The sequence below is a fragment of the Carcharhinus amblyrhynchos genome, unplaced genomic scaffold (assembly GCF_965287045.1).
Source record: "Carcharhinus amblyrhynchos unplaced genomic scaffold, sCarAmb.v2.hapA chromosome_159, whole genome shotgun sequence".
Lineage (NCBI taxonomy): Eukaryota > Metazoa > Chordata > Chondrichthyes > Carcharhiniformes > Carcharhinidae > Carcharhinus > Carcharhinus amblyrhynchos.
This window is the reverse complement of record NW_027649899.1, coordinates 205,001-227,845: the sequence shown is the minus strand read 5'-3', so window position 1 is coordinate 227,845 and position 22,845 is coordinate 205,001. Positions and strand designations below refer to the sequence as shown.

Below are 22,845 nucleotides of genomic sequence, written 5' to 3'. Positions count from 1 at the left end.
TTACCGTGCTGCACTCTCTCAGTGTTACTGTGCTGCACTCTCTCAGTGTTACCGTGCTGCACTCTCTCAGTGTTACTGTGCAGCACTCTCTCAGTGTTACCGTGCTGCACTCTCTCAGTGTTACCGTGCAGCGCTCTCTCAGTGTTACTGTGCAGCGCTCTCTCAGTGTTACTGTGCTGCGCTCTCTCAGTGTTACCGTGCTGCACTCTCTCAGTGTTACTGTGCAGCACTCTCTCAGTGTTACCGTGCTGCACTCTCTCAGTGTTACTGTGCTGCGCTCTCTCAGTGTTACCGTGCTGCACTCTCTCAGTGTTACCGTGCTGCACTCTCTCAGTGTTACCGTGCTGCACTCTCTCAGTGTTACCGTGCTGCACTCTCTCAGTGTTACTGTGCTGCACTCTCTCAGTGTTACCGTGCTGCACTCTCTCAGTGTTACTGTGTAGCGCTCTCTCAGTGTTACCGTGCTGCGCTCTCTCAGTGTTCCTGTGCTGCACTCTCTCAGTGTTACCGTGCTGCGCTCTCTCAGTGTTACTGTGCTGCACTCTCTCAGTGTTACTGTGCAGCACTCTCTCAGTGTTACTGTGCTGCGCTCTCTCAGTGTTACTGTGCTGCACTCTCTCAGTGTTACCGTGCTGCAGTCTCTCAGTGTTACTGTGCAGCACTCTCTCAGTGTTACCGTGCTGCGCTCTCTCAGTGTTACCGTGCTGCACTCTCTCAGTGTTACTGTGCTGCACTCTCGCAGTGTTACTGTGCTGCACTCTCTCAGTGTTACTGTGCTGCACTCTCTCAGTGTTACTGTGCTGCACTCTCTCAGTGTTACCGTGCTGCACTCTCTCAGTGTTACCGTGCTGCACTCTCTCAGTGTTACCGTGCAGCGCTCTCTCAGTGTTACCGTGCTGCACTCTCTCAGTGTTACTGTGCTGCACTCTCTCAGTGTTACTGTGCTGCACTCTCTCAGTGTTACTGTGCTGCACTCTCTCAGTGTTACCGTGCTGCACTCTCTCAGTGTTACCGTGCTGCGCTCTCTCAGTGTTACCGTGCAGCGCTCTCTCAGTGTTACCGTGCTGCGCTCTCTCAGTGTTACCGTGCTGCGCTCTCTCAGTGTTACTGTGCTGCGCTCTCTCAGTGTTACCGTGCTGCGCTCTCTCAGTGTTACCGTGCTGCGCTCTCTCAGTGTTACCGTGCTGCACTCTCTCAGTGTTACCGTGCAGCACTCTCTCAGTGTTACCGTGCTGCACTCTCTCAGTGTTACCGTGCTGCACTCTCTCAGTGTTACCGTGCTGCACTCTCTCAGTGTTACCGTGCAGCACTCTCTCAGTGTTATCGGGCTGCACTCTCTCAGTGTTACTGTGCTGCGCTCTCTCAGTGTTACTGTGCAGCGCTCTCTCAGTGTTACTGTGCTGCACTCTCTCAGTGTTACCGTGCTGCACTCTCTCAGTGTTACTGTGCTGCGCTCTCTCAGTGTTACCGTGCTGCACTCTCTCAGTGTTACTGTGCAGCACTCTCTCAGTGTTACTGTGCTGCACTCTCTCAGTGTTACCGTGCAGCACTCTCTCAGTGTTACTGTGCTGCACTCTCTCAGTGTTACTGTGCTGCGCTCTCTCAGTGTTACCGTGCAGCGCTCTCTCAGTGTTACCGTGCTGCACTCTCTCAGTGTTTCTGTGCTGCACTCTCTCAGTGTTACCGTGCTGCACTCTCTCAGTGTTACCGTGCAGCGCTCTCTCAGTGTTACCGTGCAGCACTCTCTCAGTGTTATCGTGCTGCACTCTCTCAGTGTTACTGTGCTGCGCTCTCTCAGTGTTACCGTGCTGCGCTCTCTCAGTGTTACCGTGCTGCGCTCTCTCAGTGTTACCGTGCTGCACTCTCTCAGTGTTACTGTGCAGCGCTCTCTCAGTGTTACCGTGCTGCACTCTCTCAGTGTTACCGTGCTGCACTCTCTCAGTGTTACCGTGCTGCACTCTCTCAGTGTTACCGTGCAGCACTCTCTCAGTGTTACCGTGCTGCACTCTCTCAGTGTTACTGTGCTGCGCTCTCTCAGTGTTACCGTGCAGCGCTCTCTCAGTGTTACCGTGCTGCACTCTCTCAGTGTTTCTGTGCTGCACTCTCTCAGTGTTACTGTGCAGCGCTCTCTCAGTGTTACTGTGCTGCACTCTCTCAGTGTTACTGTGCAGCACTCTCTCAGTGTTACCGTGCTGCACTCTCTCAGTGTTACTGTGCAGCACTCTCTCAGTGTTACCGTGCTGCACTCTCTCAGTGTTACTGTGCTGCACTCTCTCAGTGTTACTGTGCTGCACTTTCTCAGTGTTACCGTGCTGCACTCTCTCAGTGTTACCGTGCTGCACTCTCTCAGTGTTACCGTGCTGCGCTCTCTCAGTGTTACCGTGCGGCACTCTCTCAGTGATACCGTGCTGCACTCTCTCAGTGTTACTGTGCAGCGCTCTCTCAGTTTTACTGTGCAGCGCTCTCTCAGTTTTACTGTGCAGCGCTCTCTCAGTGTTACCGTGCAGTGCTCTCTCAGTGTTACCGTGCAGCACTCTCTCAGTGTTATCGTGCTGCACTCTCTCAGTGTTACTGTGCAGCGCTCTCTCAGTTTTACTGTGCAGCGCTCTCTCAGTTTTACTGTGCAGCGCTCTCTCAGTGTTACCGTGCTGCACTCTCTCAGTGTTACCGTGCTGCACTCTCTCAGTGTTACTGTGCAGCGCTCTCTCAGTTTTACTGTGCAGCGCTCTCTCAGTTTTACTGTGCAGCGCTCTCTCAGTGTTACCGTGCAGCGCTCTCTCAGTGTTACCGTGCTGCACTCTCTCAGTGTTACCGTGCTGCGCTCTCTCAGTGTTACTGTGCAGCGCTCTCTCAGTTTTACTGTGCAGCGCTCTCTCAGTGTTACCGTGCAGCGCTCTCTCAGTGTTACCGTGCAGCACTCTCTCAGTGTTATCGTGCTGCACTCTCTCAGTGTTACTGTGCTGCGCTCTCTCAGTGTTACCGTGCTGCGCTCTCTCAGTGTTACCGTGCTGCACTCTCTCAGTGTTACTGTGCAGCGCTCTCTCAGTGTTACCGTGCTGCACTCTCTCAGTGTTACCGTGCTGCGCTCCCTCAGTGTTACCGTGCTGCACTCTCTCAGTGTTACCGTGCTGCACTCTCTCAGTGTTACCGTGCTGCACTCTCTCAGTGTTACCGTGCTGCACTCTCTCAGTGTTACCGTGCAGCACTCTCTCAGTGTTACCGTGCAGCACTCTCTCAGTGTTACCGTGCAGCGCTCTCTCAGTGTTACCGTGCAGCGCTCTCTCAGTGTTACTGTGCTGCACTCTCTCAGTGTTACTGTGCTGCACTCTCTCAGTGTTACTGTGCTGCGCTCTCTCAGTGTTACTGTGCTGCACTCTCTCAGTGTTACTGTGCTGCACTCTCTCAGTGTTACTGTGCTGCACTCTCTCAGTGTTACTGTGCTGCACTCTCTCAGTGTTACTGTGCAGCGCTCTCTCAGTGTTACCGTGCTGCGCTCTCTCAGTGTTACCGTGCTGCACTCTCTCAGTGTTACCGTGCTGCACTCTCTCAGTGTTACCGTGCTGCACTCTCTCAGTGTTACCGTGCAGCGCTCTCTCAGTGTTACCGTGCAGCACTCTCTCAGTGTTACCGTGCAGCGCTCTCTCAGTGTTACCGTGCTGCACTCTCTCAGTGTTACCGTGCTGCACTCTCTCAGTGTTACCGTGCTGCACTCTCTCAGTGTTACCGTGCAGCGCTCTCTCAGTGTTACCGTGCAGCACTGTCTCAGTGTTACCGTGCAGCACTCTCTCAGTGTTACCGTGCAGCGCTCTCTCAGTGTTACCGTGCAGCACTCTCTCAGTGTTACCGTGCAGCGCTCTCTCAGTGTTACCGTGCTGCACTCTCTCAGTGTTACCGTGCAGCACTCTCTCAGTGTTACCGTGCTGCACTCTCTCAGTGTTACCGTGCTGCACTCTCTCAGTGTTACCGCGCTGCACTCTCTCAGTGTTACCGTGCTGCACTCTCTCAGTGATACCGTGCTGCACTCTCTCAGTGTTACTGCGCTGCACTCTCTCAGTGTTACTGTGCAGCGCTCTCTCAGTGTTACCGTGCTGCACTCTCTCTGTGTTACTGTGCTGCACTCTCTCAGTGTTACCGTGCTGCACTCTCTCAGTGTTACTGTGCAGCACTCTCTCAGTGTTACTGTGCAGTGGGATTTAATGTGATTCACTGAGTGTTTTTTGCTTTGTTTTCTCTCAGGCTCAGGACCCATTCTGCTGGACGATGTGTTTTGCTCTGGGACTGAATCTTTGCTGATTGAATGTGAAGCTGAAGGCTGGAACATCCACAACTGTCAACACTCTGAGGATGCTGGAGTTCGATGTGACCCACGTATGTTTTCTCTGCTTGTTCCAGAGCCGTGTGCGTGTGTGTGTGTGCATGTGTGCGTGTGTGTGTGTGTTTGCGTGTGCGCGTGTGTGTACGTGTGTGTGTGTGTGTGTGTGCGCGCGTGTGTGCGTGTGTGTGTGTGTACGTGTGTGTGTGTGTTTGCGTGTGCGCGTGTGTGTACGTGTGTGTGTGTGTGCGCGTGTGTGTGTGTGTGTGTGTGTGTACGTGTGTGTGTGTGGGAGGTAATGGAAGTCTTAAAGCCTATCAAGGTAGATAAATCCCTGGGACCTGAGGAAGTGTATCCCAGGACACTGTGGGAAGCTAGGGAGGCAATTGCGGGTCCCCTCGCCGAGATATTTGAATCATCGATAATCACGGGTGAGGTGCCTGAAGATTGGAGAGGGGCAAATGTTGTGCCTTTGTTTAAAAAGGGAAAAGCCTGGGAACTACAGGCCAGTGAGCCTCACATCTGTGGTGGGTAAATTGTTGGAAGGTATTTTGAGAGACAGGATCTACAGGCATTTAGAGACACAAGGACTGATTAGGGACAGTCAGCATGGCTTTGTGAGTGGAAAATCATGTCTCACAAATTTGATTGAGTTTTTTGAAGGGGTAACCAAGAAGGTAGATGAGGGCAGTGCAGTTGATGTTGTCACATGGACTTTAGTAAGGCCTTTGACAAGGTACCGCATGGTAGGTTGTTGCATAAGGTTAAATCTCACAGGTAAAATCACCTGAAACACTACTAGATTCCCTCACCACATACATCCCACAGGAGATGCAGCTTACTGCCTGAACTGCCATCCCTGAAGCAATTACCAGCAGAAAAATAAATTAAAAAAAAACAAACAACAAACTTCCCCCACTCTTATAATTAGGTTAGAGGAGGTGGGAGGGTGGGATTCTCTACCAGTGTAGAGGATCGGGTATCCTCTCTGCACTAATTTATAGGGTTAGGGGCCCGAGAGAAAAAAACTACAAATACCGGCAAGCGTCCTAGTGACTACTTCCGGTTTCTAACTAATTTAAAAAAAACCGCCGAAACTCGCGACTTAAACTATAAATAAAAAGTTAAACAATATAAACAGAAAAATGTACCTTTTTTGCTGCCTCCTCTCACGCCCAAGAATCGCTGCCTCTCGATACTGCTCCTCAGGAACAATGAACACAGTTCATTAAATCGAGTTAAATACATGCTAATAGAACATAGAACATGGAACATAGAACATAGAACATTACAGCGCAGAACAGGCCCTTCGGCCCACAATGTTGCGCCGACCAGTTACAAAACAATGACCCACTAATCTAAACCAATCCCTTTCCATCCATAAACCTATCCACGGATCTCTTAAACGCCCCCAAACTAGGCGCATTTACAACTGCAGCAGGCAGGGCATTCCAATCCCTCACCACCCTCCGGGTAAAGAACCTACCCCTGACATCCGTCCTATAACTACCCCCCCTTAATTTAAAGCTATGCCCCCTCGTGCTACCTTTCTCCATCAGAGGAAAAAGGCTATCACTATCCACCCTATCTAAACCTCTAATCATCTTATATGTTTCAATAAGATCCCCTCTTAGCCGCCTTCTTTCTAACGAAAACAACCTCAAATCCCTCAGTCTCTCCTCATAGGACCTCCCCTCCATACCAGGCAACATCCTGGTAAACCTCCTCTGCACCCTCTCCAAAGCCTCCACATCCTTCCTGTAATGTGGGGACCAGAACTGCACACAGTACTCCAAGTGCGGCCGCACCAGAGTTGTGTACAGTTGCAACATGACGCTGCGACTCCTAAATTCAATCCCCCTACCAATAAACGCCAAGACACCGTACGCCTTCTTAACAACCTTATCTACTTGATTCCCAACTTTCAGGGATCTATGTACACATACACCTAGATCCCTCTGTTCAACCACACTATTCAAAGTCCTCCCGTTAGCCCTATACTCAACACATCTGTTATTCCTGCCAAAGTGAATTACCTCACACTTCTCCGCATTAAACTCCATCCGCCACCTCTCGGCCCAGCTCTGCAACCTGTCCAAGTCTTCCTGCAAACTATGACACCCTTCCTCACTATCTACCACACCTCCGACTTTGGTGTCATCAGCAAACTTACTAATCCACCCAACTATACCCTCATCCAGATCATTAATAAAAATTACAAACAGCAGTGGCCCCAGAACAGATCCCTGAGGCACACCACTCGTAACTGCACTCCATGATGAATGCTTACCATCAACCACCACCCTCTGTCTCCTATCTGCTAGCCAATTCCTGACCCAATTACCGAGATTACCCTCAATCCCATACATCTGCATTTTCTGCAGAAGCCTTCCATGGTGAACCTTATCAAACGCCTTACTAAAATCCATATACACCACGTCAACTGCCTTACCCCCATCCACCTCTTTGGTCACTTCTCAAAAAACTCAATAAGGTTAGTAAGGCACGACCTACCCGCTACAAAACCATGCTGACTATCTCCAATCAATTCATTACTCTCCAAATAACTATAAATCCTATCCCTAATAATTTTTTCTAAAACCTTACCCACAACAGAAGTGAGACTCACCGGTCTGTAATTCCCGGGAAAGTCTCTGTTCCCCTTCTTAAACAATGGGACAACATTCGCTATCCTCCAATCTTCCGGTACTATACCTGAGACCAACGACAACCTGAAGATCAGAGTCAGAGGCTCTGCAATCGCCTCTCTTGCCTCCCAGAGAATCCTAGGGTAAATCCCGTCCGGCCCAGGGGACTTATCTATTTTCAAACACTCAAGAATATCTAGCACATCCTCCTTATCAACTGCAATACTATCCAGTTTACACCCCTGCAACCCAGTGTTCTCCACAGCTACATTCATGTCCCCCTGCGTGAATACCGAAGAGAAATATTTGTTCAATGCCTCTCCAATCTCTTCCGGTTCCACACACAACTTCCCACTGCTGTCTCTAACTGGCCCTAATCTTGCCCTAACCAACCTTCTGTTCTTGACATACCTATAGAACGCCTTAGGATTCTTCTTGATCCTATCAGCCAAAGTCTTCTCATGTCCTCTTTTAGCCCTTCTTAGCTCACTCTTTAACTCCCTCCTAGCCAATCTAAAGCTTTCTAATGCACTACCTGAGCCCTCAAGTCTCATCCGAACATAAGCCTCCTTTTTCTTTTTCTTTTAATTTAGATAAATGTGAGGTGATGTATTTTGGTAGATTGAACCAGGGCAGGACTTACTCAGTTAATGGTAGGGTGTTGGGGAGAGTTACAGAACAAAGAGATCTCGGGGTACAGGTTCATAGCTCCTTGAAAGTGGAGTCACAGGTGGACAGAGTGGTGAAGAAGACATTCAGCATGCTTGGTTTCATCGGTCAGAACATTGAATACAGGAGTTGGGACGTCTTGTTGACGTTGTACAAGACATTGGTAAGGCCACACTTGGAATACTGTGTGCAATTCTGGTCACCCTATTATAGAAAGGATATTATTAAACTAGAAAGAGTGCAGAAAAGATTTACTAGGATGCTACCGGGACTTGGTGGATTGAGTTATAAGGAGAGGCTGGATAGACTGGGACTTTTTCCTCTGGAGTGTAGGAGGCTGAGGGGTGATCTTATAGAGGTCTATAAAATAATGAGGGACACAGATCAGCGAGATAGTCAATATCTTTTCCCAAAGGTAGGGGAGTCTAAAACTAGAGGGCATAGGTTTAAGGTGAATGGGGAGAGATACAGAAGTGTCCAGAGGGACAATTTTTTCACACAGAGGGTGGTGAGTGTCTGGAACAAACTGCCAGAGGTAGTAGTAGAGGAGGGTACAATTTTATCTTTTAAAAAGCATTTAGACAGTTACATGGGCAAGTATGGGTGTGAGACCTGTGTGTTGTTGCCAATGCAACATGTGGGAGGTCTTGGAGGCTCCTGGTCTACCAGACATCCACACCTGTGCTCAGTGTGTGGAGCTGCAGACCCTACGGAACCAGGTTAAGGAGCTGCAAATGCAGCTCGAGGACCTTCGGCTCATTCGGGAGAGTGAGGAGGTTATAGATAGGAGCTATAAGCAAGTAGTTACACCAGGACAACGGGATGAGGGCACTTGGGTAACTATTAGGAAGGGGAAACCTCGGGTGATGGAGAGCACTCCGGTGGATGTCCCCCTTCAAAATAAGTACTCCGGCCTGAGTACTACTGGGGGGGACAGCTCATCTGAGGGAGGAAGCGGTGGCCAGGTCTCTGGAGCTGAGCCAGTGAGTCCAAAAATCAAAAAAGAGAGCAGAAAGGTAGTGTTAATAGGGGACTCCACAGTGAGGGGGGCGGACAGGCGTTTTTGTGGACGTAGACGGGAGTCGCGGATGGTGGTTTGTCTCCCTGGGGCTGGGATTCGGGATGTCTCTGGGCGGGTCCCAGACATCCTGAAAGGGGAGGGTGAGGAACCAGAGGTTGTAGTACATATAGGTACTACTAACGTAGGCAAGAGGGAGGCACTCGTGAAAAGGGACTATAGGGAACTGGGTAGGCAGCTGAGGAAGAGGAATGCGAAGGTAGTAATCTCAGGATTGCTGCCTGTGCCACGGGAGAATGAGGGAAGAAATGAAATGAGGTGGAGGGTGAATGCGTGGCTGAGGGACTGGTGCAGAGGGCAGGGATTTCGGTTCCTCGATCACTGGGACCTCTTTAGGGGTAGGTGGGACGTGTATAGTAAGGACGGGTGGCACTTAAATCCCAGGGGGACTAATATCTTGGTGGGAAGACTGGCTAAGGCTACCGGGGGGACTTTAAACTAGAAAGGATGGGGGGAGGGAATTGTGATGGGGAGACTGGGACGGAGGAGGTTAGCTCCCAGGTAGGGGAGGACCGCAGGCAGTATGAGAGGGAGGTTAGACAGGGGGTGGAGAAGGGAAATGCCCAGACTGAGGGGCTGAAGTGTATATATTTTAATGCAAGGAGTGTAGTGAATAAGGTAGATGAGCTTAGGGCGTGGATTGCTGCTTGGGAATGTGATGTGGTGGCCATTACGGAGACTTGGATGTCTCAGGGACAGGACTGGGTACTTCAGGTGCCAGGTTTCAGATGCTTCAGGAAGGACAGGGAGGATGGCAGAAGAGGTGGTGGAGTGGCACTGTTGATCAGGGACAGTGTCATGGCTGCAGAGAAGGAGGATGCAGTGGAGGGACTATCTACAGAGTCTCTGTGGGTGGAAGTTAGGAACAGTAAAGGGTCGAAAACTTTGCTGGGTGTATTCTATAGGCCACCCAATAGTGACAGGGAAGTTGAGGTGCAGATAGGGAAACAGATTCTGGAGAGATGTAGTAATAACAGAGTTGTCGTGATGGGAGACTTCAATTTCCCAAACATCGACTGGAATATCCCTAGGGTAAGGGGTTTGGATGGGGAGGAGTTTGTTAGGTGTGTTCAGGAAGGTTTCCTGACACAGTATGTGGATAAGCCTACGAGGAGAGAGGCTGTACTTGACCTGGTACTGGCGAATGAACCAGGGCAGGTGATGGATCTCTCGGTAGGAGAGCATCTTGGGAATGGTGACCATAATTCTATCTCCTTCACAATTGCATTGGAACGAGATAGGATCAGGCAGGCTAGGAAGGTGTTTGTCTGGAGTAAGGGGAGATACGAAGTCGTCAGGAAGTTACTTGGACAAATAAACTGGAAGGAGGCGTTCTTAGGGAAAAGTACCGAAGGAAGGTGGCGGATATTCAAGGAATGTTTGTCTGGAGCTCTGCATGACAACGTTCCGATGAGACAAGGGGGTTTTGGTAGGTCGCGGGAACCGTGGTGCACGAAGGCTGTGTTGAACCTAGTCAGGAGGAAAAGGAAGGTGTACAAAAGGTTCAGGGAACTCGGAGAGGTTAAGGATCTTGAGGAGTATAAGGACTGTAGAAAGGAGCTTAAAAGGGAAATTAGGAGAGCCAGAAGGGGTCATGAGAAGACCTTGGCGGGTAAGATTAAGGAGAATCCCAAGGCCTTCTATAAATATGTGAAAGGTAAAAGGATGAGAAGAGAAGGGATAGGACCTATAAAAGGTGAAGGGGGTAAGGTCTGTGTGGAACCAGAAGAAATGGCAGAGGTGCTTAATGAGTACTTTGCCTCCGTATTCACAGTGGAAACTGATCTGGGAGATTTTGCTACGGATTTGCAGCAGATGGAAAAGATTGAGTTTGTGGATATTAAGGTGGAGGATGTGTTAGAACTTTTGAATTCTATCAAGATAGATAAGTCGCCGGGACCAGATGGGATGTACCCCAGGATACTGTGGGAGGTGAGGGAAGTGATTGCAGAGCCCCTGGCGATGATCTTTGCATCGTCAATGGAGACGGGAGAGGTTCCGGAAGATTGGAGGATTGTGGATGTAGTCCCTATTTTCAAGAAAGGGAACAGAGTTAGCCCGGGAAATTACCGACCGGTGAGTCTGACCTCAGTGGTTGGTAAGCTGATGGAGAGGCTTCTGAGGGACAAGATTTATGAGCATTTAGAGAAGTTTAGAATGATCAGGAATAGTCAGCACGGCTTTGTCAAGGGCAGGTCGTGCCTTACGAGCCTAGTTGAGTTCTTTGAAAGTGTGACTGAACACATTGACGAAGGAAGTGCCATGGACGTGGTGTACATGGACTTCAGCAAGGCGTTTGATAAGGTCCCCCATGCAAGACTTCTTGAGAAGGTGAGAGGGCATGGGATCCAAGGGGCTTTGGCCTTGTGGATCTAGAACTGGCTTGCCTGCAGAAGGCAGAGAGTGGTTGTGGATGGGGCTTTTTCTGAATGGAGGTCAGTCACCAGTGGAGTGCCCCAGGGATCTGTTCTAGGACCCTTGCTGTTTGTCATTTTCATAAATGACCTGGATGAGGAAGTGGAGGGATGGGTTAGTAAGTTCACCGACGATACGAAGGTTGGTGGTGTTGTGGATGGTCTGGAGGGATGTCAGAAGTTGCAGCGGGACATAGATAGGATGCAAGACTGGGTGGAGAAGTGGCAGATGGACTTCAACGTGGATAAATGTGTAGTGGTCCATTTTGGCAGGACCAATGGGATGAAGGAATACAATATCAAGGGTAGGAGTCTTAGCTGTGTTGAAGAGCAGAAGGATCTTGGGGTCCGGGTCCATAGGACTCTTAAATCGGCCTCGCAGGTGGAGGAGGTGGTCAAGAAGGCGTATGGTGTACTGGCCTTCATTAATCGAGGGATTGAGTTTAGGAGTCGGGAGGTAATGCTGCAACTTTATAAGACCCTTGTCAGACCCCACTTGGAGTACTGTGCGCAGTTCTGGTCACCTCACTACAGGAAGGATGTGGAAGCTATTGAGAGGGTGCAGAGGAGATTTACAAGGATGTTGCCTGGATTGGGAGGCATGCCTTATGAGGACAGGTTGAGGGAGCTAGGTCTCTTCTCCCTGGAGAGATGAAGGTTGAGAGGCGACCTGATAGAGGTTTATAAAATGTTGAGAGGAATAAATAGGGTGGATTCTCAGAGGCTATTTCCCCGGGCTGAAATGGTCGCTACGAGAGGACACAGGTTTAAGGTGCTGGGAAGCAAGTACAGAGGAGATGTTAGGGGTAAGTTTTTCACTCAGAGGGTGGTGAGTGAATGGAATCGGCTGCCGTCGGTGGTGGTGGAGGCGAACTCGCTGGGGTCTTTTAAAAGACTTCTGGATGAGTATATGGGGTTTAATGGGATTGGGGGTTATAGATAGGTCTATGGATTGGTAGGTGTTGATGTGATCGGCGCAACTCGTGGGCCGAAGGGCCTGTTTGTGCTGTAGTGTTTTATGTTCTGTGGGTACGATGGGTATAGAGGTATATGGGCCAAATGTGGGCAATTGGGATGAGCTTGGGGGTTTTAAAAATAAAATAAGGGCGGCGTGGATAAGTTGGGCTGAAGGGCTTGTTTCCATGCTGTAAACCTCTACACTACCAAAATACATCACCTCACATTTATCTAAATTAAACTCCATCTGCCATTCGTCAGCCCACTGGCCCAATTGATCAAGATCCCGTTGTAATTGGAGATAACTTTCTTCACTGTCCACTATGCCACCAATCTTGGTGTCATCTGTAAACTTACTAACCATGCCCCCTATATTCTCATCCAAATCATTAATATAAATGACAAATAACAGTGGACCCAGCACTGATCCCTGAGGCACACCACTGGTCACAGGCCTCCAGTTTGAAAAACAACTCTCTCCAACCCACCCTCTGGTTTCTGTCAAGAAGCCAATTTTGTTTCCATTTAGATCCCTCACCCTGGATCCCGTGAGATTTAACTTTCTGCAACAACCTACCATGTAGTACCTTGTCAAAGGCCTTACTAAAGTCCATGTAGACAACATCAACACTTTTTCTTCAGTGTTCACTAAGGAGAGGGGCCATGTTTTTGAGGATGAGTGTGTGATACAGGCTGATAGGATGGAGAAGGTAGATGTTCTGAGGGAAGATGTATTAGCAATTTTGAAAAACCTGTGGGTTGATAAGTCCCCTGGGCCAGATGGGATACATCCTGGGATACTTTGGGAGGCAAGGATGAGATTGCGGAGCCTTTAGCTTCGATCTTTGAGTCCTCACTGTCCACGGGGATTGTGCAAGAGGACTGGAGAGTGGCAAATAGAACATAGACCATAGAACACTACAGCACAAACAGGCCCTTCGGCCCACAAGTTGTGCTGATCACATCTATACCTACTAAGCCATAGACCTATCTATAACCCCCAATCCCATTAGATCCCATATACTCATCCAGAAGTCTTTTAAAAGACCCCAGCGAGTTCGCCTCCACCACCACTGACGGCAGCCGATTCCATTCACTCACCACCCTCTGAGAGAAAAACTTACCCCTAACATCCCCTCTGTACTTGCTTCCCTGCACCTTAAACCTTTTGTCCTCTCTTCAAGAAAGGAAATAGGAATGACCCTGGTAATTATAGGCCGGTCAGTCTTATTTCGGTTCTTGGTAAGTTAATGGAAAGGGTCCTGAGAGATAGGATTTATAACCATTTGGAAAGGTGCAGCTTAATCCAGGATAGTCAGCACGGTTTCGTGAGGGGTAAGTCCTGTCTCACACATTTGATTGAATTCTTTGAGGAGGTAACTAAGTGTCTAGACGAAGGTAGAACAGTTGATGTCGTATACATGGATTTTAGTAAGGTGTTTGATAAGGTTTCCCATGGTAGGCTCATGAAGAAAGTAAGGAGGTGTGGTACAGAACGAAATTTGGCCGATTGTATAAGTAACTGTCTGTCTCATAGAAGACAGAGGGTGGTGGTGGAGGGAAAATTTTCAGACTGGAGGCCAGTTACCAGCGATGTACCACAGGGATCAGTGCTGGGTCCTCTGCTATTTGTGATTTTTATCAATGACTTGGAAGAGGGGGCTGAAGGGTGGGTTAGTCAATTTGCTGATGACACCAAGATTGGTGGAGTAGTGGATGAGGTGGAGGGCTCTTGTTGGCTGCAAAGAGACATTGATAGGATGCAGAGCTGGGCCAAAAAGTGGCAGATGGAGTTTAACCCTGATAAGTGTGAGGTGATTCATTTTGGTAGGACAAACTTGAATTTGGATTACAGGGTCAATGGCAGGGTTCTGGGGAATGTGGAGGAACAGAGAGATTTTGGGGTTCATATCCACAGATCTCTGAAGGTTGCCACTCAAGTGGATAGAGCCGTGAAGAAGGCCTATAGTGTGTTAGCGTTTATTAACAGGGGGTTTGAGTTTAAGAGCTGTGGGGTTATACTGAGACTATACAGGACCTTGGTGAGACCACATTTGGAATATTGTGTTCAGTTCTGGTCACCTCACTATAAGAAGGATGTGGAAGCATTGGAGAGAGTGCAGAGGAGATTTACCAGGATGCTGCCTGGTTTGGAGGGTAGGTCTTATGAGGAAAGGTTGAGGGAGTTGGGGCTTTTCTCTTTAGAGTGGAGGAGGATGAGAGGCGATTTAATAGAGGTTTATAAGATGATGAGGGGGATAAATAGAGTGGACGTTCAGAGACTATTTCCTCGGGTGGATGTAGCTGTTACTAGGGGGCATAACTATAAGGCTCATGTTGGGAGATATAGGAGGGATGTCCGAGGTAGATTCTTTACTCAGAGAGTGGTTGGGGTGTGGAATGCACTGCCTGCTGTGATAGTGGAGTCAGACACTTTAGGAACTTTCAAGCGGTTATTGGATAGGCACATGCAGCACTCCAGAATGATAGGGAGTGGGATAGCTTGATCTTGGGTTCGGACAAAGCTCGGCACAACATTGAGGGCCGAACGGCCTGTACTGTGCTGTAATGTTCTATGTTTCTATCAACTGCACTGCTCTGAGTGTGTGTGTGGGTGTGTCTGTGAGTGTGTGTGTGTGAGGGTGTGAGTGTGTGTGTGGGTGTGTGAGTGTGTGTGGGTGTGTGACGGTGTGTGTGGGTAGGTGTGTGAGGTGTGTCTGAGTGTGGGTGTGTGAGTGTGTGTGTGTGTGTGAGTGTGTGTGTGTGTGAGTGTGTGTGTGGGTGAGTGTGTGTGTGGGTGAGTGTGTGTGTGGGTGAGTGTGTGTGTGAGTGTGTGTGTATGTGTAGGTGAGTGTGTGTGTGAGTGTGTGGGTGTGTGTGTGAGTGTGTAGGTGTGTGGGTGTGTGTGTGAGTGTGTAGGTGTGTGGGTGTGTGAGGGTGTAGGTGTGTGAGGGTGTGGGTGTGTGTGAGTGTGTGTGTGAGTGTGTGTGGATGTGTGTGTGAGTGTGCGTGGGTATGTGTCTGGGGGTGAGTGTGTGAGTGAGTGTGAGTGTGTGTGTGAGTGTGTGTGTGGGTGTGGGTGTGGGTGTGTGTGGGTGTGAGTGAGTGTGTGGGTGTGAGTGAGTGTGAGTGTGTGTGTGTGGGTGTGAGTGTGTGTGTGAGTGTGTGTGTGGGTGTGGGTGTGGGTGTGTGTGGGTGTGAGTGAGTGTGTGTGTGTGTGTGTGGGTGTGAGTGAGTGTGAGTGTGTGTGTGTGGGTGTGAGTGTGTGTGTGAGTGTGTGTGTGTGGGTGTGAGTGTGTGTGTGAGTGTGTGTGTGTGGGTGTGAGTGTGTGTGTGAGTGGGTGTGTGTGGGTGTGAGTGAGTGTGAGTGTGTGTGTGTGGGTGTGAGTGAGTGTGAGTGTGTGTGTGTGGGTGTGAGTGTGTGTGTGAGTGTGTGTGTGTGGGTGTGAGTGTGTGTGTGAGTGGGTGTGTGTGAGTGTGTGTGTGTGGGTGTGAGTGAGTGTGAGTGTGTGTGTGTGGGTGTGAGTGAGTGTGAGTGTGTGTGTGTGGGTGTGAGTGTGTGTGTGAGTGGGTGTGTGAGTGTGTGTGTGGGTGTGGGTGTGGGTGTGTGTGGGTGTGAGTGAGTGTGTGGGTGTGGGTGTGTGTGTGTGTGTGGGTGTGAGTGAGTGTGTGGGTGTGGGTGTGTGAGTGTGTGTGTGGGTGTGAGTGAGTGTGTGTGAGTGTGTGTGGGTGTGACTGTGTGTGTGTGAGTGTGAGTGTGTGAGTGTGTGAGTGTGTGTGGGTGTGTGTGAGTGTGAGTGAGTGTGTGGGTGTGTGTGGGTGTGTGAGTGTGTGTGTGAGTGTGTGAGTGTGTGAGTGTGTGTGGGTGTGTGTGAGTGTGAGTGTGTGGGTGTGTGTGAGTGTGTGAGTGTGTGTGTGAGTGTGTGAGTGTGTGTGGGTGTGTGTGAGTGTGAGTGTGTGGGTGTGTGTGGGTGTGTGAGTGTGTGAGTGTGTGTGTGAGTGTGTGAGTGTGTGTGGGTGTGTGTGAGTGTGAGTGTGTGGGTGTGTGTGAGTGTGAGTGTGTGGGTGTGTGAGTGTGTGTGTGAGTGTGTGTGTGTGTGAGTGTGTGTGTGGGTGTGAGTGAGTGTGTGTGTGGGTGTGAGTGAGTGTGAGTGTGGGTGTGAGTGAGTGTGTGTGAGTGTGTGGGTGTGTGAGTGTGTGAGTGTGAGTGTGTGTGGGTGTGTGTGAGTGTGAGTGTGTGGGTGTGTGAGTGTGTGTGTGAGTGTGTGTGTGTGAGTGAGAGTGTGGGTGTGGGTGTGAGTGAGTGTGAGTGTGGGTGTGAGTGTGTGGGTGTGAGTGAGTGTGTGTGTGTGTGAGTGTGTGAGTGAGTGGGTGTGAGTGAGTGAGTGTGAGTGAGTGAGTGTGTGAGTGAGTGAGTGTGAGTGAGTGAGTTTGTGAGTGTGTGGGTGTGTGTGGGTGTGAGTGAGTGTGTGTGAGTGAGTGGGTGTGAGAGTGTGTGAGTGTGTGTGTGTGAGTGTGTGAGTGTGTGTGTGGGTGTGTATGTGTGTGTGTGTGAGTGTGTGGGTATGTGTCTGGGGGTGAGTGTGAGGGGTTAATGTTTCAGACTGTGGGTCTGATTAAAGCCTGGTGATCTTACAGGAAGGATTGAACATTTTTATGGATACAGACTGGATCTGTCAGCGGAATTTTCCCAATCGCTGAGAGATTTGTATATCAGTCGGAATCACTGTGATATGAACATCTCGGTGTCTGCCTTGGAAAGTGGGACTGAAGTGATGAGACTGTGTGTACATCGCCTCCTCTTCTCTATGCACACTGATGGCAATCTGATCAGTAAGAGTCAGAGCAATACCTACCACATGACTGTCTCAAAGGAATGTCTCAAATTTGTCAATGATTTTATTAGGTGGGTTCCAGCTCTCTGTCACATCGCAAAATAACCTCAAACCTCTCCATTCTGATCAGTACAGCACTCAGGGTGGACATTCTGGGCCTCAGCTCGATCAACTCACTGTGTAAACACAGGCCCGCTCACCGTGTAAACACAGGCCCGCTCACCGTGTAAACACAGGCCCGCTCACCGTGTAAACACAGGCCCGCTCACCGTGTAAACACAGCCCCACTCACCGTGTAAACACAGCCCCACTCACCGTATAAACACAGCCCCACTCACCGTATAAACACAGCCCCACTCACCGTGTAAACACAGCCCCCCACTCATCGTGTAAACACAGCCCCACTCACTGTGTAAACACAGGCCCACTCACTGTATAAACACAGGCCCACTCACCGTGTAAACACAGCCCCACTCACCGTATAAACACAGCCCCACTCACCGTGTAAACACAGCCCCCCACTCATCGTGTAAACACAGCCCCACTCATCGTGTAAACACAGCCCCACTCACTGTGTAAACACAGGCCCACTCACTGTATAAACACAGGCCCACTCACCGTGTAAACACAGACCCACTCACCCTGTAAACACAGGCCCACTCACCCTGTAAACACAGGCCCACTCACCCTGTAAACACAGACCCCCACTCACCCTGTAAACACAGGCCCACTCACCCTGTAAACACAGGCCCACTCACCCTGTAAACACAGACCCCCACTCACCCTGTAAACACAGGCCCACTCACCCTGTAAACACAGACCCCCACTCACCCTGTAAACACAGGCCCACTCACCCTGTAAACACAGCCCCCCACTTGCCATGTAAACACAGCCCCCCATTCACCCTGTAAACACAGACCCACTCACCGTGTAAACACAGCCCCCCATTCACTGGGTAAACACAGCCCCCCACTCACTGCGTTTTTGTTGGGTGTTTATGGGCAGATGTTTAGGGGCGGGTGTTTTTCTCGACTGTTTTTAGAACATAGAACATAGAACACTACAGCACAAACAGGCCCTTCGGCCCACAAGTTGCGCCGATCACATCAACACCTACCAACCTACAGACCTATCTATAACCCCCAATCCCATTAAACCCCATATACTCATCCAGAAGTCTTTTAAAAGACCCCAGTGAGTTTGCCTCCACCACCACTGACGGCAGCCGATTCCATTCACTCACCACCCTCTGAGTGAAAAACTTACCCCTAACATCACTTCTGAACCTCCCTCCCCGCACCTTAAATCTGTGTCCTCTCGTAGCGACCATTTCAACCCGGGGAAATAGCCTCTGAGAGTCCACCCTATCTATTCCTCTCAACATTTTGTAAACTTCTATCAGGTCGCCTCTCAACCTTCGTCTCTCCAGGGAAAAGAGTCCCAGCTCCCTCAACCTAACTTCATAAGGCATGCCTCCCAGTCCAGGCAACATCCTTGTAAATCTCCTCTGTACCCTTTCAATAGCTTCTACGTCTTTCCTATAGTGAGGCGACCAGAACTGCGCACAGTACTCCAAATGAGGCCTGACAAGGGCCTTATAAAGTTGCAGCATTACCTCCCAACTCCTAAACTCAATCCCTCGATTAATGAAGGCCAGTACACCATACGCCTTCTTGACCACCTCTTCCACCTGCGAGGCTGATTTAAGAGTCCTGTGGACCCGGACCCCAAGATCCTTCTGCTCTTCAACACTACTAAGACTCCTGCCCTTGATAGTGTATTCCTGCATCCCAAGTGTTTTCCGAGTGTTTTTCTCCAGTGTTTTTCCCAGGAGTTTAATGGTGGGTGTTTTTCCTGGGCGTTTTTCCCGGGTGTTTGGAGCGGGTGTTTTTCCTGGGTGTTTAAGGGTAGGTGATTTTCCCCTGGGTGTTTTTCCAGGGTGTTTAAAGGCGGGTGTTTAAAGGCAGGTGTTTTTCCCGCGTGTTTAAAGGCGGGTGTTTTGCCCCCGGGTGTTTAAAGGTAGGTGTTTAAAGGCGGGTGTTTTGCCCCCGGGTGCTTAAAGGCGGGTGTTTTGCCCCCGGGTGTTTAAAGGCAGGTGTTTTTCCCGCGTGTTTAAAGGCGGGTGTTTTGCCCCCGGGTCTTTAAAGGGGGGTGTTTTCCCCCCGGGTGTTTAAAGGCGGGTGTTTTCCCCCCCGGGTGTTTAAAGGCGGGTGTTTTTCCCCCGGGTGTTTAAAGGTGGGTGTTTTAAGGCGGGTGTTTTCCCCCCGGGTGTTTAAAGGCGGGTGTTTTTCCCCCGGGTGTTTAAAGGCGGGTGTTTTTCCCCCGGGTGTTTAAAGGCGGGTGTTTTTCCCCCGGGTGTTTAAAGGCGGGTGTTTTTCCCCTGGGTGTTTAAAGGCGGGTGTTTTTCCCCCGGGTGTTTAAAGGCGGGTGTTTAAAGGTGGGTGTTTTCCCCCCGGGTGTTTAAAGGCGGGTGTTTTTCCCCCGGGTGTTTAAAGGCGGGTGTTTTCCCCCCCGGGTGTTTAAAGGCGGGTGTTTAAAGGCAGGTTTTTTTCCCGGGTGTTTAAAGGCGGGTGTTTTTCCCCCGGATGTTTAAAGGCAGGTGTTTATCCCCCCCCCCGGGTGTTTAAAGGCGGGTGTTTTCCCCCCCGGGTGTTTAAAGGCGGGTGTTTAAAGGCGGGTGTTTAAAGGCGGGTGTTTAAGGGCGGGTGTTTTTCCCCCGGGTATTTAAAGGCGGGTGTTTTCCCCCGGGTGTTTAAAGGCGGGTGTTTTTTCCCCTGGGTGTTTAAAGGCGGGTGTTTTTCCCCCGGGTGTTTAAAGGCGGGTGTTTTTTCCCCCGGGTGTTTAAAGGCGGGTGTTTCCCCCCCGCCCCCCCCGGGTGTTTAAAGGTGGGTGTTTCCCCCCCCGGGTGTTTAAAGGTGGGTGTTTCCCCCCCGGGTGTTTAAAGGCGGGTGTTTTCCCCCCCGGGTGTTTAAAGGCGGGTGTTTAAAGGCGGGTGTTTTTCCCCCGGGTGTTTAAAGGCGGGTGTTTTTCCCCCGGGTGTTTAAAGGCGGGTGTTTTTCCCCCGGGTGTTTAAAGGCGGGTGTTTTTCCCCCGGGTGTTTAAAGGTGGGTGTTTTTCCCCCGGGTGTTTAAAGGCGGGTGTTTTTCCCCTGGGTGTTTAAAGGCAGGTGTTTTGCCCCCGGGTGTTTAAAGGCGGGTGTTTTCCCCCCCGGGTGTTTAAAGGCTGGTGTTTAAAGGCGGGTGTTTTGCCCCTGGGTGTTTAAAGGCGGGTGTTTAAAGGCGGGTGTTTTTCCCCCGGGTGTTTAAAGGCGGGTGTTTAAAGGCGGGTGTTTTGCCCCTGGGTGTTTAAAGGCGGGTGTTTTCCCCCCCGGGTGTTTAAAGGCGGGTGTTTTTCCCCCGGGTGTTTAAAGGCGGGTGTTTTGCCCCCCGGGTGTTTAAAGGCGGGTGTTTAAAGGCGGGTGTTTTCCCCCCCGGGTGTTTAAAGGCTGGTGTTTAAAGGCAGGTGTTTTTCCCCCGGGTGTTTAAAGGCGGGTGTTTTCCTCCCCGGGTGTTTAAAGGCGGGTGTTTTTCCCCCGGGTGTTTAAAGGCGAGTGTTTTCCCCCCGGGTGTTTAAAGGCGGGTGTTTAAAGGCGGGTGTTTTGCCCCTGGGTGTTTAAAGGCGGGTGTTTTCCTCCCCGGGTGTTTAAAGGCGGGTGTTTCCCCCCCCCGGGTGTTTAAAGGCGGGTGTTTTTCCCGGGTGTTTAAAGGCGGGTGTTTCCCCCCCCGGGTGTTTAAAGGCGGGTGTTTTTCCCGGGTGTTTAAAGGCGGGTGTTTTTCCCCCGGGTGTTTAAAGGGGGGTGTTTTCTCCCCGGGTGTTTAAAGGCGGGTGTTTCTCCCGGGTGTTTAAAGGCGGGTGTTTTTCCCCCGGGTGTTTAAAGGCGGGTGTTTTTCCCCCGGGTGTTTAAAGGCGGGTGTTTTCCCCCTGGGTGTTTAAAGGCGGGAGTTTTCCCCCCGGTTGTTTAAAGGCGGGTGTTTCTCCCGGGTGTTTAAAGGCGGGTGTTTTCCCCCCCCGGGTGTTTAAAGGCGGTTGTTTTCCCCCCCGGGTGATTTCCCCCCCGGGTGTTTAAAGGCGGGTGTTTTCCCCCCCCGGGTGTTTAAAGGCGGGTGTTTTCCCTCCCCGGGTGTTTAAAGGCGGGTGTTTTCCCCCCCCCCGGGTGTTTAAAGGCGGGTGTTTTTCCCCCGGGTGTTTAAAGGCGGGTGTTTTCCCCCCTGGGTGTTTAAAGGCGGGTGTTTCCCCCCCGGGTGTTTAAAGGCGGGTGTTTTTCCCCCGGGTGTTTAAAGGCGGGTGTTTTTCCCCCGGGTGTTTAAAGGCGGGTGTTTTCCCCCCCGGGTGTTTAAAGGCGGGTGTTTTCCCCCCCGGGTGTTTAAAGGCGGGTGTTTTCCCCCCCGGGTGTTTAAAGGCGGGTGTTTTTCCCCCGGGTGTTTAAAGGCGGGTGTTTAAAGGCGGGTGTTTTTCCCCCGGGTGTTTAAAGGCGGGTGTTTTTCCCCCGGGTGTTTAAAGGCGGGTGTTTTTCCCTCGGGTGTTTAAAGGCGGGTGTTTTTCCCCCGGGTGTTTAAAGGCGGGTGTTTAAGGGCGGGTGTTTTTCCCCCGGGTGTTTAAAGGCGGGTGTTTTCCCCCCCCCCGGGGCGGGCGATGTTTTGGGTCAGTCAGATTGGCGGGGACAGTTTTGGGCTGTGGTCACTCAGTGTCCTTTCTGTTTGGCCTCTCAGGTATTTTTATACTCGAATGATCTACGTTCAGCTTTCTTCAGTCAAGTGTCTTCACACCCTGGCATCTGATTACGGCGTGACTGCCATTCGAGATTACTGCGATAAACTCTTCTATAAACTGCTCCCACAGGATCCCTCCTTCAAACATCAGCTGGAACTTTATAATTACGCTGAGGCGGTGGAAGATTATTTACTGAAAGAGATTTGCTTGAAGTATTTTGCGTGGAATTGTGAAGATTTCAGTAAATCGCCAGCATGGTATGAGATGACAGGTGAGGAACTGTACGCCTTGTTACAGAGATCGGACATTGTGATTGAGAATGAGTTCCGACTTTACCAGGCTGTGGAAATGTGGATCACTCACAACCAAAGGATTGAACTGGCCGATCTGTTAATGAGTAAGATTCGATTCCATATGATGTCTCCTGAACATCTGGTCTCTATTCCGGTTAACTGCAGTCTGTACAAAGTATTTGAGAATATCTTCACATCGAAACTCCTGGAGGCATTCCAATTCCATTCTGTCCCTGTGCAAAAGCTAAAACATTACAGGAATATCTCGGATCTAAGTTACCATCCCAGGATCTATACCACATCAGACTGGAGTACACTTCTCCAGATACCGTCTCCTGGTTCAGTTTCCAATGAGAGACCCCTCACCTACACACACAAACCTTTCCATGGAGCTCTGGTCCCTTACAGTGCCTCTGGGGGACAGTACAACGGTGGTTATAACCCATCTCGCTCTTCTCCCAGCTCCTTCTTTCAGACCCCGAAACACATGAGCCAATTATACATCTCCAGCACTCTATCCTGGTCTGCTTATTACCATAGCAACGCACAAGGGTGTCGCAATAGCAATGTGATCTGTCCCTATGATACCTATCCAGTGGCAACCTTATCCACTGCCTTATCCAAGTCTCAGAATGATATTGTATATCACAACAGGATTCTGTGGCTGTGTGAAAACAAATCCATTTCCTTTGTACAGGAAATGAAGAATTTCACTGCTGTCCTTCCAGTGCTCAATAACACTGCTCTCTTCCTCTTTGCTTGTGAGACGGGCATCACATCACTCAGATACGTGGTTAGACCCTATTACACTCAATAACTTCACAAGATGGCGGGGAGCAGGGAGGAGCTGAAAGTGGATCACATCTCGTTACATTCCCCTCGATCCCTCC

The 22,845-nt window shown here is 50.3% G+C and overlaps 1 protein-coding gene across 1 annotated transcript in view; it reads left to right on the top strand.

Moving 5' to 3' along the window:
* The window catches only part of LOC145338741 (galectin-3-binding protein-like), a 103,371-nt gene extending 80,599 nt beyond the window's left edge, over window positions 1–22,772 (top strand). Inside the window, exons 3-5 of the mRNA XM_080183131.1 lie at window positions 4,237–4,368; window positions 16,717–16,984; window positions 21,662–22,772. Of these exons, the coding sequence (XP_080039257.1) occupies window positions 4,237–4,368; window positions 16,717–16,984; window positions 21,662–22,772 (1,511 nt within the window). The remainder of the gene's footprint in view (window positions 1–4,236; window positions 4,369–16,716; window positions 16,985–21,661) is intronic.
* The last annotated feature ends 73 nt before the right edge of the window (window positions 22,773–22,845 follow it).